Source organism: Cibotium barometz, chromosome 52 (genome assembly GCF_041138505.1).
Source record: "Cibotium barometz isolate CiBa-2024 chromosome 52, ASM4113850v1, whole genome shotgun sequence".
In the NCBI taxonomy this organism is placed as follows: domain Eukaryota; kingdom Viridiplantae; phylum Streptophyta; class Polypodiopsida; order Cyatheales; family Cibotiaceae; genus Cibotium; species Cibotium barometz.
In genome coordinates this window covers 2,957,991-2,970,146 of record NC_141097.1, presented here as the reverse complement: position 1 = coordinate 2,970,146, position 12,156 = coordinate 2,957,991, and the positions used below count along the sequence as shown (strand labels likewise).

The window sequence follows — 12,156 nt, the reverse complement described above, 5'->3', positions numbered from 1 at the left end:
GGGAAGAGCGCGGATGTGCTTGCGGCGGAGTGGGCTACCACCATGGAGATCGTTGGCCCCGACCATGTAGTGGGCTTTCTTGCGGATGGGAGCCTTCCAATAGGATGGTGGGAGCTATTCTCCAAGGTATGTATGGACATGTCACGGTGTCCTTTTGTATGGCTCATTGCCTAAACAACCTCCTCAAGGACATCGGGGCATTACCATGGATCAGCCCGCTTATTGAGGAGGCCAACACCATGGTCTCCTTTGTCCTCAACCACCAAAGACTTCGGCATGAGTTCAACAAGAGGTCCTGTCTCTCTCTCCTCAAATATTCCGACACCCGGTTTGCCTACAACTTCCTCATGTTGGGCCGGTTGAACGATTGTAGCGGTGCTTTGAGGGAGCTTTTCCTTAGTGACGAGTTTGTCGCCATGCAAGAGTCCCATACAAACACTGGCCAAGAGTGTAGGCTACGGGCGGATGATGCCTCTTGGTGGGAGCGTGTGAAGACCACAGATGCTATGGTGAGGCCCATAGTCCACCTATTGAGGATTGTAGACGCTATGCAACCATGCATAGGCAAGGTCTACGAGGCCATGGATCGCATGATAGAGAAGTTGAAAGACTTCGTGCTTGACGAAGACAGATACGAGGAGATCCATGCCTTGTGTCTAGGAAGGTGGAATTCCTACTACTCTCCATTGCATGCAGCAGCTTATGTGGTGGACCCAGAATTCCAAGGCAACAAGCAGGAGAGCGACCGGGAGGTGAGCGCTGGATCATCTTGGATCGTCTTGTGCCGATGCATCGGTTAGGCGCAAGATCAGGGACCAGCTTTCGATGTACAGGTTATTTCATGGCTCCTATGGCTGTCATGATGCACAGGTTGACCGCTCCAAAGTTGGTGCTGCTCTATGGTGGGAGGACTTTGGTTCAGATGGACCGGAGCTGCAGCAGCTTGCCATCTGCATACTTAGCCAGGCCGTCAGCTCCTCTTGCTTGGAGCAACTTTGGAGTACCTATAGCCACATTGCCTCTAGGAAGAGGAACCGACTCGGGGTAGAGCGTGCCAATGACCTTGTCTTCGTTAGCGCGAACTTGCGAATGCTTTGCAAGAGCGTGACCAAGAAGGCAGATTCCTTCACCGAGTGGGAGATGAGTCAACAAGAAGAGCAACAAGAGGATGAGGTGCAGGAGCAGCATGCCAGTGAGGATGAGACTGAGGATGAGCTTGATGCTTCTTTGGCACAAGCTACCCATGACCATGAGGCGAGCACTTCACGTGGATGATCATTCATGGATCATGATTCATTAGCCTTACTACTTAGCTCTAGCCTCTAGCCTCTAGTCTTCAGCACTTTTTTGTCATTGACTCATTTGAGTCCGTCCATGTATTCTGCCTCCTTAAGGCTTATTCTTGACTCCTGACTCTTGAGTCATGACTCATTTTGCATCTACTTAATTATTAATATGACTCAAAAGCTTACCATTTTAGTTTAAATTTGTGCTCATTTTGATGTACTTCCAAAGTAGAATAAGTGTAGAGTAGAAAAATTTTTAAAAAAGTATTTTTTGAGTGCCGTTTCCTCCCCCGCCCCCGTTCCCTACTTATGGCCGTTCCCCGTCCCGTCCCCGTCCCCGTCCCCCGTCCCCCGTCCCCTGTCCCTTGTGACTATGGTTACGGGATCTGGTGGATGCTGGTAGAGGCCCTACAAAGTCCATAGATATGTCGATGAAAGGTCCGTCGGGGATAGGCAAAGGTTGAAGTAAACCTACCTTCTTTGTATGGGGAACCTTGACTTTTTGACAAATCTTACAGGCTTGTGCATGTGCATAGACATCACGCCTCATCTTTGGCCAATAAAAGGACCGTTCTAATTTCTCGAGGGTACTGTTGATACCCCTATGTCTTCCAACTAAGGAGTCATGGGGCATCGTGGAGAAGAGCGGAACTCTTTTTCTGAGTAACACAGAGACGGTTCTTGTAGAACAACCAACCGTTCTGTACTGAATAGTGGCCAGGCTCAAAATTGAGGGCCAAACTGTACTAAGTACCAAACTCAAGGGAGTCGACAGATTGGACTTTCATACTATCTAAGTCCTTCCCGTGATTTCGAGAATGGTAGATTCTTGGACTGCCTGGATCTGATCCAGGGACCAAATCAATGTGATGGTCCTCAGGGTGAGAGGGTGGGAGAGTGGGCGGGAGATCGTCCCTAAGCATAATGTCCTGGTGTCTGGATAGGAGGTCTGCTAACTGAGGGACTGAAGATGTAACGGATGCTACTAATGAGGGAGGGGCTGTTTGAGCACAAACATATAGGAGTGCTTCTTCTGCTCCCTTGCGGATAGCTCGTCTGGCCTGGAGATGCGAAATCAATGGGATGCCAAGAATGCTTCTATCCCCACGAATCAATGGGATGCCAAGAATGCTTCTATCCCCACGAATCATGACAGGCTCAGGAAAACCTTTACAAATAGTAAAAGTGTCCTATCCCCATTCGGGAATAGGCTCATACTAATGGAACCACTGAATTCCTAAGATAATGTCACACCCCAACAGAGGTGAGACGATGAAATCTCGTTGAAATGAGGCCTTCTGAACTTCAAAGGCAAATTGTTGTGCCTTCTGGGAAATGTGGGTGCGAAGACTAGGTGTGAACCCGTCCACATCCAGATGATATCGGACTAATGTGCAGTTCAATTTATTAGCCAACTGGGGAGAGATGGCGTCTTCAGAACTACCCATATCGAAAAGGACTACAAACTGTCGGCCTTGGGCAGAGCCATAAGCTCGGATGAGGCTCTTCTGAGCAGCATCGCTCTCACCCTCTTGCTTAGCATCAAATAGCACGGATGGCATAGGATGTATGGAAGGTAAAAGTTGAACTGCATTTGAGGTAGTAGGTGGGGCTGGAGGAGCTGGGGAGGCTGTGGCAACTTTGGCAGAAGGAGCTTTGGCGGCTTGTGCCGCTTGCCATTTGTGGCAATCCTTCTTACCATGCCCTATAATATGACAGAAAAAACATCTATTTTCTGACTGGTACTTCCTTTGCTTCTCTGGAGGAAGATAACCTCCAGTAATGCCTGCTTTAGCCTTTTCATCAGGGGTTTTCTTAGGTTCTTTATCTTTCTTACCCCCTGAACTGGAGCTATTACTGCTGTCCTTCTTAGCATCTTTAGAAGACGCGTTACCTTTCCTAGTCTGTGCAGCTGATTGCTGCTGCTGGGGTTTGATACTGGACTGAGAGGACTGCTTGGGCTTGCCCCTGTTAAGCTTCATTTCTTCATTCTGAGCGAGAGTCAGAGCCCGGTCATATGTACTTGGTTCAAAGTTACGAACTGTGAATCGAATGTTAGAGTCCAATCCACCAATGAATTGCTCCATCTTAGCCTGCTCAGATAACCCTAGCTGCTGTGCTAAAGTAATAACCTTACCGGAAAACTGAAGCACTGGGGATCCGTTTTGTCTGAGTCCATAGAACTCGTCTTTCAGACCAGTCATGTACTGGGGTGGGAGAAATCTGGTCTTTAGGTCATGGACAAAGATGTCCCAGTCAAAGGCTGTGACACTTGTGGCCTGGTCTGTATGAATACTAGACCAATGCTGCCACCAAGTGACTGCCTCACCAGTGAGATGGGGAGCCGCTAAGTGGACTTTGTCTTGAGGGTCTGTGATCCTAGCTAATGGAAAATGAGCATTAAACTAATGAATAAATTGATTAACTGATGAATGATCACACTTACCATCATACTTACTGAAGTTTGGTTGATTGCGAATGATGGTGGTTGATGCTGCTGCGGACTGCTAGCTGGTGACACCTATGACTGGGGAGACTGAGGAGAGCTGTTGATACCTCAAGTGTACGGCCTCCTTTTCTCGTTGGTGCTCGAGTAACATACGTTCTTGATCAAGTTCACGTTGGTGTTCCCGAGCGGCGAGTTCAGCCTGACGCCGGTCTTCGTCGATCCTGCTTGGGCTTCCTCATAGTCTCCTCTTTTTGCTTTTTCTCTTTTCCTTCGGGCCTCATCCTCTCTCCTTTGTTGTTCCATCTGAAAGAAGAGGGAGATGTAGTCGGGTGCTGCTGGAGGTGTAGAAGGACGTGCTGCTGCTACCTCCAAGAGTTTGAGACGCTCCATGAGCAGCTGGTTATGAGCTCTACGAAGAGCTATGGTGTCTACTGTAGGCGGAAGAACATGGTCTCCTTCGGGGGAGATGTCTTCCGGCTGATGAGTACTCTCTTCTGTAGACATGATGCTGAAGTCGGTGGTCGTGCCGGAACGCAATCTAACCATCCAAGGATGCCCCCACGCTAGGATACGGTGTGTGTGGACAATCTGAATCTGATACCAATGTGATATGCAGCGGAAGTCGTTGTATTGGAAGATCCTGTCACACAAATGCTCACACCGTCTTTTGTATCCTGAGTTTCGTGACTTTAGCAATCCACTTTAATACTTCAAACTTTAAAGAGATACGAGAGAGATATGAGAACTGTACACCTGAGATTGGGTCCCAAATTACCCACTGAAGGGCCCCCTATCCCGATAATGAGATAGTATTTGCTTTATTTCTTTAGAGAGAATGACTGTGGACTGTAGATAAGCCAAACGCAAGATCTCGGAGGATCGGAAGCTTGGCTGAACTGTACACGGCTGTAGAAACACCTCGATGAACTGATCTCGAGCCTATGCACTCTTCCCAAGTGCATGAGGAAGGGCTGCACACCTGAGGCTGAGAAAAGGAGATGGTGGACTGTTCTAAGCTATGTTAGAATGCTGTAAATGCTTATGAATGTTGTGTTACCTTTACCAGAGGGCTGGTGTATGCCTGGATGATGTACTGAAGGCTGAATACTGATGTAAACTGCTGTAGGACTGAAAATGCATGGAAGGACTGCTGGAAATCTGCAAACGCAGGGCTGAAGGGGTTGAAGATCTGTAAACTCAGGCTGCCAGGGACTGAACTGTAGGCGGCTGATTCACATGCAGAAAACGCAGGTGTTTATGATGATTTGGGGCTGATCTGATGCGCTTATGGCTGTAGGGACTGCTGAATTGCATGCGTTGGAGAACCAAGGTTGGCTGAAGCAAACTCAAGCACTCCAAGGGCTGGATGAGACTAGTCTAGTGCTGAAGGCAAGGGAACTCCTAGGACTGAGGAGGAAAGCTCTTAGCACACTGAAGACTGAATGAGAAACTAAGCCCTATGCAAGCCTATTTATACTAACTAGAGGCTGGTCAAGTTGGCTGGTCATTTATTTAATAAAGTTTATATTTATAAATGACAATAAATGCTAAATAAATACCAAAAAATATGGGAAAAATACCAGATAAATCCTAGTAAATTCCCTAAGGCTTCTGGGATGTTCTAAATGATGCACAAGCATATGAATGCATATTATGCAGAATGCAGAGTGCTTTCTGATGCAAACCCTAAGGCTTCTACTGACTCTACATGCATGAATGATTCTCTCCAAGTGGGTTAAGGGACTTGACTAACTGACCCGCTAAGGCTTAGGAATGACCTACGTAGCTCGTGCCTGACTTATCCTGGACTGAGGATGTACAATGGGGTCACGGCGTACGACAAATATCATCCTACGGGGTTCTAATACTGTACAACTGTTGCACTGCTGATGATGAGCCATCTTGTCACCATGCACGGAGTGCAGAGTGGGGGGGGCGAGGGCCAGGTGGGCAGGGGCGTCTCTTGGAGAGAGAAAGAAAGAAAGAAAGAAAGAAAGAAAGAAAGATATATTAACGTCTACGAGAGGCCAAAGTCGGCCTATGAGACAAAAAATAATACAACTGTGTTCTTCCGGTCATCGGAAGAAAAGAAAGAAAAGAAAAAGTGTGCATGTGTCCGGATACAACTGTGATTCATAATGGATTGGTGGAGCCCATATACAAACAATATAAGGGGGAGTGGGGATGTGGATGGAGTGCTAAGGCAAGATGCATCTCTATATGCTGAAGGGGTAGTACAAGCATGCTTTGCAGATCTATGTCTACCTCCATCGAGTGCCATAAGAGGGATATAAGATATCATACATCGCCGATGCTGAGGCTGTGAATGGCGTGAACATGTACCCTGAGTCTGAATGAAAGCGAGCTAGCCTCTCCTGTGTCTCCATCTGGTGTCTCATTCGGATAGCTGCTATCTCTCGGTGACGGAGTCGGGGTGCTCTATGTCCAGTCTGTCTAGGTCTCCTCTTGGGTCTCAATTCCTCTGCTCTCTGTGCAGTCACCCCACGCGGTACATCAGCTGCCACTGGCATAGCTCTTTGGAAGAAATCTTTGAGTTGGGACTGTCTCCTATCCCTAGTGGGAGCGGGTGTCTGGAGGAGAGAGAGAGAGAGAGAGAGAGAGAGAGAGAGAGAGAGAGAGTTGTATTAACGTCTTCAAAAGGCCAAAATGACCTGAGACCAAAAGGTTACATCATATCCATGAGGTACATCATTATGGGTACAAAATAGTAATAAAGAAAGATAAAGAACTATAAGATCTGATCTAGGTACATGAGTAGAGAGCTCTCATATCACCCTAATACATCCCTCATGGGCCGCTGTGACATGATGCTCAAGGTGGTAAAATTGAGCCGGCGCGAGAAGGTCCTGTGATGATGGCAGATGATGGCCCGGATCCTCCTGTGGTGGCGTCGCCGTGGGCGAGGGCTCTGGGGTCTGGGGCGTCGAGCTCTGCATAACTCAGTGGCTCTGTCGAGTGTCACACCTCTTGGCTGGGCTCCTGCACTAGCCTGTGGTCCGGGTATGGTGGGTGGATCGGCCCTCAGAGTGCTGGTATGGAAGAAGTCAGTGAGAGCTCTCTTTGCCGGTCCTCGAGTAAGTACAGCTGATCTAGATCTCACTAAGGACTCCTTGTGTTTGCGGAGCTCTAGAAGAAAAAGTCCCAGGCATCTCTGATCCAGGAAGTCCATGATCCCTGAAAGTGGTCCGAACCATAGTAGCGACACGTTTCAAAAAACGCGTTTGAAACGTTTTGGAAACGTTTCAAACCTTTCCCAGAAGTTTGAAACGCGTTTCAAACTTTCCCATCTTGGCATGTGAAAAATCAATACCATATATGATATTTATATGCCAGAATATATGGGATCATTGATAGCATTGATAAAATGATAATATGTTGAATATATGCATGCTTGTATGATGTATCAGGATTTAGTAATAAGTATGTACTATCATCTATGCATAATGGGCCCATGGCCCATGGGATAGCAAATGCCAAATATGCCAAGGCAGTCATCCATGTTCAAACTTCAAACTCAAAGTTTCAAACTTCAATCCTAGATAAAAACAATGCAAGAAAGAAATGAGCCATGGTGTATGCTGAATATGTACAAACTACAAAGTTCAAATGCCAAACTTTAACTTCAAAGGTTGCAGGCTGCAGCCTGCAGGTTTCAATCATGATTCATGAATCAACAATCATAGATAATACTAAATAGACAAATCACATGACACAGAGTCTCAATGGTAAATGCTCATCATAAATAAGCTCAAGAGTCAATAGTAAATAGTCAAACACAATCCGTGTCACATGTGACACACAGTACATAGTACAAAATAAAGTAGAAAATAGAATCAGGAGTCAGGACTCAGGAGTCATCCTCCTCAGACGGAGACGACGACGACGACTCATGGTCATCTCCATCCTCTGATGTCTCTGACTCTGTGCCGGAAGAAGACTCTGCCTTAGCTCCATAAATCTCAGGTTCTGTAGCCATAGCACTCGTAGAAGCTCCATCTCTAGATGCATGCACTCGTGTGATACGAGCTGGTGCCATCAACTCCTTGTAAAGCATAGCATAGATGTCACGCTCCTCCTGAGGAATATCCGGTACATCCTTCACCAACTCTATGTCAATCTTGTCGACATTCACTTGGCGCGGCTCGATTGGATTGCCTTGTTGCTCAATTAGACGGAGGTTGCAATGACAATAAACCAACCGTTCTAATTGAGCACTGCCCAATTTGCTCCTCTTCTTTGTGTGGAAGAGAGCCCATGTGCTCCAGTTCCTCTCACAAGGCCCAGAGCTGCAATCTTGTGAGAGGACTCGCAATGCAAGGCGTTTCTGTCATAGAAAGGACATAAAACTGTGTAAGTAGTCATGATTAAGCACTAACCTCCCATTGCATCATGATTCATGGCTATTATTGATGTAACATTTGAATACTAAACACTTACCAGTAATGGAGTACCAATCCCATATTTCTCCCACCATGAGACTGGCTGTATCTGTGTCTCTCTTAGTAGTGCGGTGGGTCTTCCAAACACACGGCTCCCATTGCGATATACCAAGAGCTCATCCTCCAATTTTCTCAAGAGATTAATATCACCTCCTGTCCACCTCTGGATGTAATGTTGCCACCCTTCTTCCAACTCCTCGTTGTTGAACTGCTCCTCATTACGCCATAGAGGATGCAGTATATGGGCAACCGAATGGATTGGTCTATGAAACCAATTCCATCTACGGTTCCAAACCTCCCTGATGTCCTGGACCCTATTCATAGACCAAGTCACGAATAACGATTCACCAACAACCAAAGCCAAATAAACCCGACAAGTACAAAACTGGAAAGACATGCATATTGCATATTACATACCTCTCTGCTGATAGAACGGTGCACCGATTCAGGGCTTCTCCAATATGGTCTATGAACTCGTAAAGGAGACCAAGAGTGCTGCCCTCCATGTCTGTGATGCGAAGGACACTGTAAAGAAGCTGAGTGGCCTTCACAAGTGCTTTAACATCATCCCACCAACTCTCTCGCATCACAGCACGCACAAATGCCACTGCCTTGGGCTGCTCTCGATCCTCCCATGCCATCCACTCTCGTGACACAACTGTGCGGAGTAGCCCTTGCTGGACTCTCACTAGCCTCTCAATCACAATGAACATGTACGCAAACCTGGTCTTTGAGGGCTTGAGCAACTCTAGATCACTATGGGCACGGTACATGTAGAGGACTTTTAGCCTCTTGGTAACAAACCTCACCATGCTCCGAGCTATAGCAAAGATCTCAGAAATCCAAGGGATTTTAGCAACATCCTCTATCATGAGGTCAAGACTATGTGCTGCACAAGGAGTCCACACTATCTCTGGGAACTCATCCTCTAACATTCTGCCCATGGACACACAATTAGAGCCATTGTCAGTAATCACCTGCACCACATGCTGAGCACCAATCTCTAACATTGTCTGGCGTATGTGTTGCCATATAAAGGCTCCTGTCACCATCGTCCCTGGAACTGAAGCATCAATGGCACGCATAAACATTACACCCTTGCAGGAGGACACCAAAATGTTATAAACATTCCTTTTCCGCATATCTGTCCAACCATCACATAATATGGTGCATCCATATTTATGCCATGTTGCCTTCAAAGAATCCATCTCAAGCTGTACAAGATCTTTCTCATCTCTCAAGTGCTTCTTGCGTAAGGAGTCATATTTGGGACCCTCCCACTCATACCCAATGCGGCTAATGGCTCTCATGGTCTTCTTCCATCTTGGAGTGCGCACGATGTGAAATGACAAAGCACACTGAATAAACAACCTTGTCAATTCACGGGTGGCCTCAGCAAACTGTTGCTTTCTGAAAACGAGCTTTAATGCTTGCACTCTTCAAAGAAGGCCTAATGGGCAAGGAAGACCTGTGGGCACAAGGAGCAGAGGTAGAACCTACAGGACTCTGCATCTCTTGTTCATCACCCACTCTAGTTCTTTTGGTGACATCCTCCTCCTCTTCCTGCATCTCATCATGGCTGCTTCCATAGAAGTGCAGGTGTAACTAGAGTATCAAATAGCCAAAGCTTTGTCCTTGGCTCTTGAAACTGTATCTGTGAGCATTTCCTCTCTAGTGAGCCAAGGGCTGCATATCCCCTCATCAATCTAGCTTCAGCCGTCTTCTGCATCGAGAACTGAGGTCCAGCAAAAGTGATCCCAAGGTATACATATGAGGTAACATACTTCTTAGGCTCTCCACTGTATGTAAACTGTACTGCAGTTCTACCTATCCATTGTGGGGAGGTGTTAAAGATCATGACCTTGGTCTTTCCAAAGTTCACAGTGAGGTCCCGGTCCTCGCAAAAGGCCCATAATGCATCCAAATGCCTCTGCAGCCCCTCTGGCGAATCAGAAATAAGAACAATATCATCTGCATACAAGAGGATTGGTATCGGGACTCCTGCTAAATGTGCTCCTGGTCCTCCCTGTCTATCTATGTAATCCGAGATCTCGTCAATGTAAAGACCTAATCTTCCTTCTTTTCTCACATTCAATGCCCTAATCTTCCTTCTTTTCTCCTCTTCGCATTGGTGATGATGGTGGGTTCGGTTGCTTCTTGGCAACCTCAATCTAGCTGCATGCTTCTTCCACTTGTTTCTGTGTCTTCTTAATCATCTCGGCCCATGTGGTTGCCTCGTTTGCCTTCTTCTCCTCTTGTTCCTTGAGGGTCTTCATTTTCTTTCTAAGTGTATTCAGCTCATCATTGAGGGATGGCTGAATTTTTCCTTCTTCGAATTGAGTACATGCCCTCAAGGTCTCATTTTCCAACAACTTATTATTGGTAGTGTCTCAAGTTTTATAGAGATTTTTTTTTTCATGCCTTTTATTACAATCCAAATATATAAAGGATGTTGAATTGAAATAAGGGCTTCTTGGAATCATGGCAGGCTAATAGATGGATTGGAAGAGCGCATTCGTGTGACAATTGAAGAGCAATTAAATGCAGAGGTTCAAGAGGGAGTTCAGAATCTTAATTCCTTTTTGCTTAGGATACCTCAGCAAGTGCCAGTCGATGACACGTCAGAACTCAACTTTACCATTGTTTCTAAGCCAATTATCGGTCCCACTTCAGTCAGTGTTGGTGTGAAGGGTGAATTTGTTAGCTTAAAAGCAGCAATGCCATGTCTCAAGCATGTTCCAGAGCTGGCACCCGGGCTTGTATGTGGTGGTGACACGAAGATGGTCACCATTGCTCTCAGTGAGTCAGTCTTCAATGATGGTGCTGCAATTTATTACAATGTATGTAGAGGGTTTTTTTCTCAGGTATTTTTCTAGAAAAGGTGAAAAGGTAGGCAGTTTATTCTCTTTATTGGTGCTGCTTATACAGGCGGATTTACTCAACTGGCTAGTAGATAAAGTGCCAGATCAGACGTTTCTGAATACGTCGAAGTGGAAATATCTTATTCCACAGCTTTATCAACAATACCCCAATGAGGACATAAAGTTAAGATTTGAAGTTTCATCTCCACCTAACATAGTGCTAAGTCTGGATGGGGTCGAAGGATGTGCTGCCGCACTCATGATCATTGAAGTTGCGAATAATGGCGAGATGGTACCAGTGGCATGCATATCTGTTGTGAGTTTGACCCTGCTCCCCATCCTTTGAAGTAGGAAATCATATGAGTATTTGTAGTGATTGATCTGATAGGGCTATTGTTTTCAGTAAAGCTATCTGTTGTTTTCTTTTATGTGAATAAAAGTGATACTTATTGACAGCTAGCAGGGGTATAGTTGTGCCATGTGAAGCCTTGCATGTTCAAAACTCCCAGCACGAGCTGATATGTGATTATCACAAGCATCCACATTCTTTGCAGCTAGCTGAAAAGGTAAGCAAGCTATTGCATATGCTGCTGAATCATAGATGCAATGCAAGAAGGCAATCAGCGGTGAGATTTGGAAATAGTGGTTCTTTCAATTGGTCAGGCCCCCGTTATGAAGAGAAGCCAACTTGAGCTGCTCATATTCAATAGAGGATCCATAGTAGAGGTTATGTTCTAGCACCATCTTACAAAAGGTAAGGGCGTGTTTGATCGGGTAAAATGGCAAAGCGCCTTACGGTAGGTCGGGCAGGTGAGACCATGTTAACCTATAGAGTGGTTAGCATACCCCTCTTCCTAATGGTGTGACCGTGTCCTTGTGTCACCCAAGTCGGTGATGAAGTTGCTGCTGGGGTGGAAAGGTGTGGATGGTGGAGGATGTGCCATGAAGTTGGCATGCGAGGGTAAGTGGTGTGGTTTGGGACCGATCCACAGCCAGATGCAGGGCATATTGGAAGCTTTGGGTAGCCTTGGTGGCAGGCAGCTTGTCGAGGTGGCATGAAAGGTATAGGCGATGTAGAAATTATTCATGCAAGGCCTCCT

General features: G+C 46.3%; 1 protein-coding gene across 2 annotated transcripts in view; it reads left to right on the top strand.

Annotated features, from left to right (window-relative positions):
- Positions 1-12,156, top strand: part of LOC147608685 (lipid-binding serum glycoprotein family protein) — an 82,000-nt gene that overhangs the window by 47,556 nt on the left and 22,288 nt on the right. For both annotated transcript variants that reach the window (XM_086788171.1, XM_086788170.1), the window contains exons 3-4: positions 10,684-11,035; positions 11,124-11,372. In XM_086788171.1, coding sequence (XP_086644297.1) covers positions 10,684-11,035; positions 11,124-11,372 — 601 coding nt within the window. The remainder of the gene's footprint in view (positions 1-10,683; positions 11,036-11,123; positions 11,373-12,156) is intronic.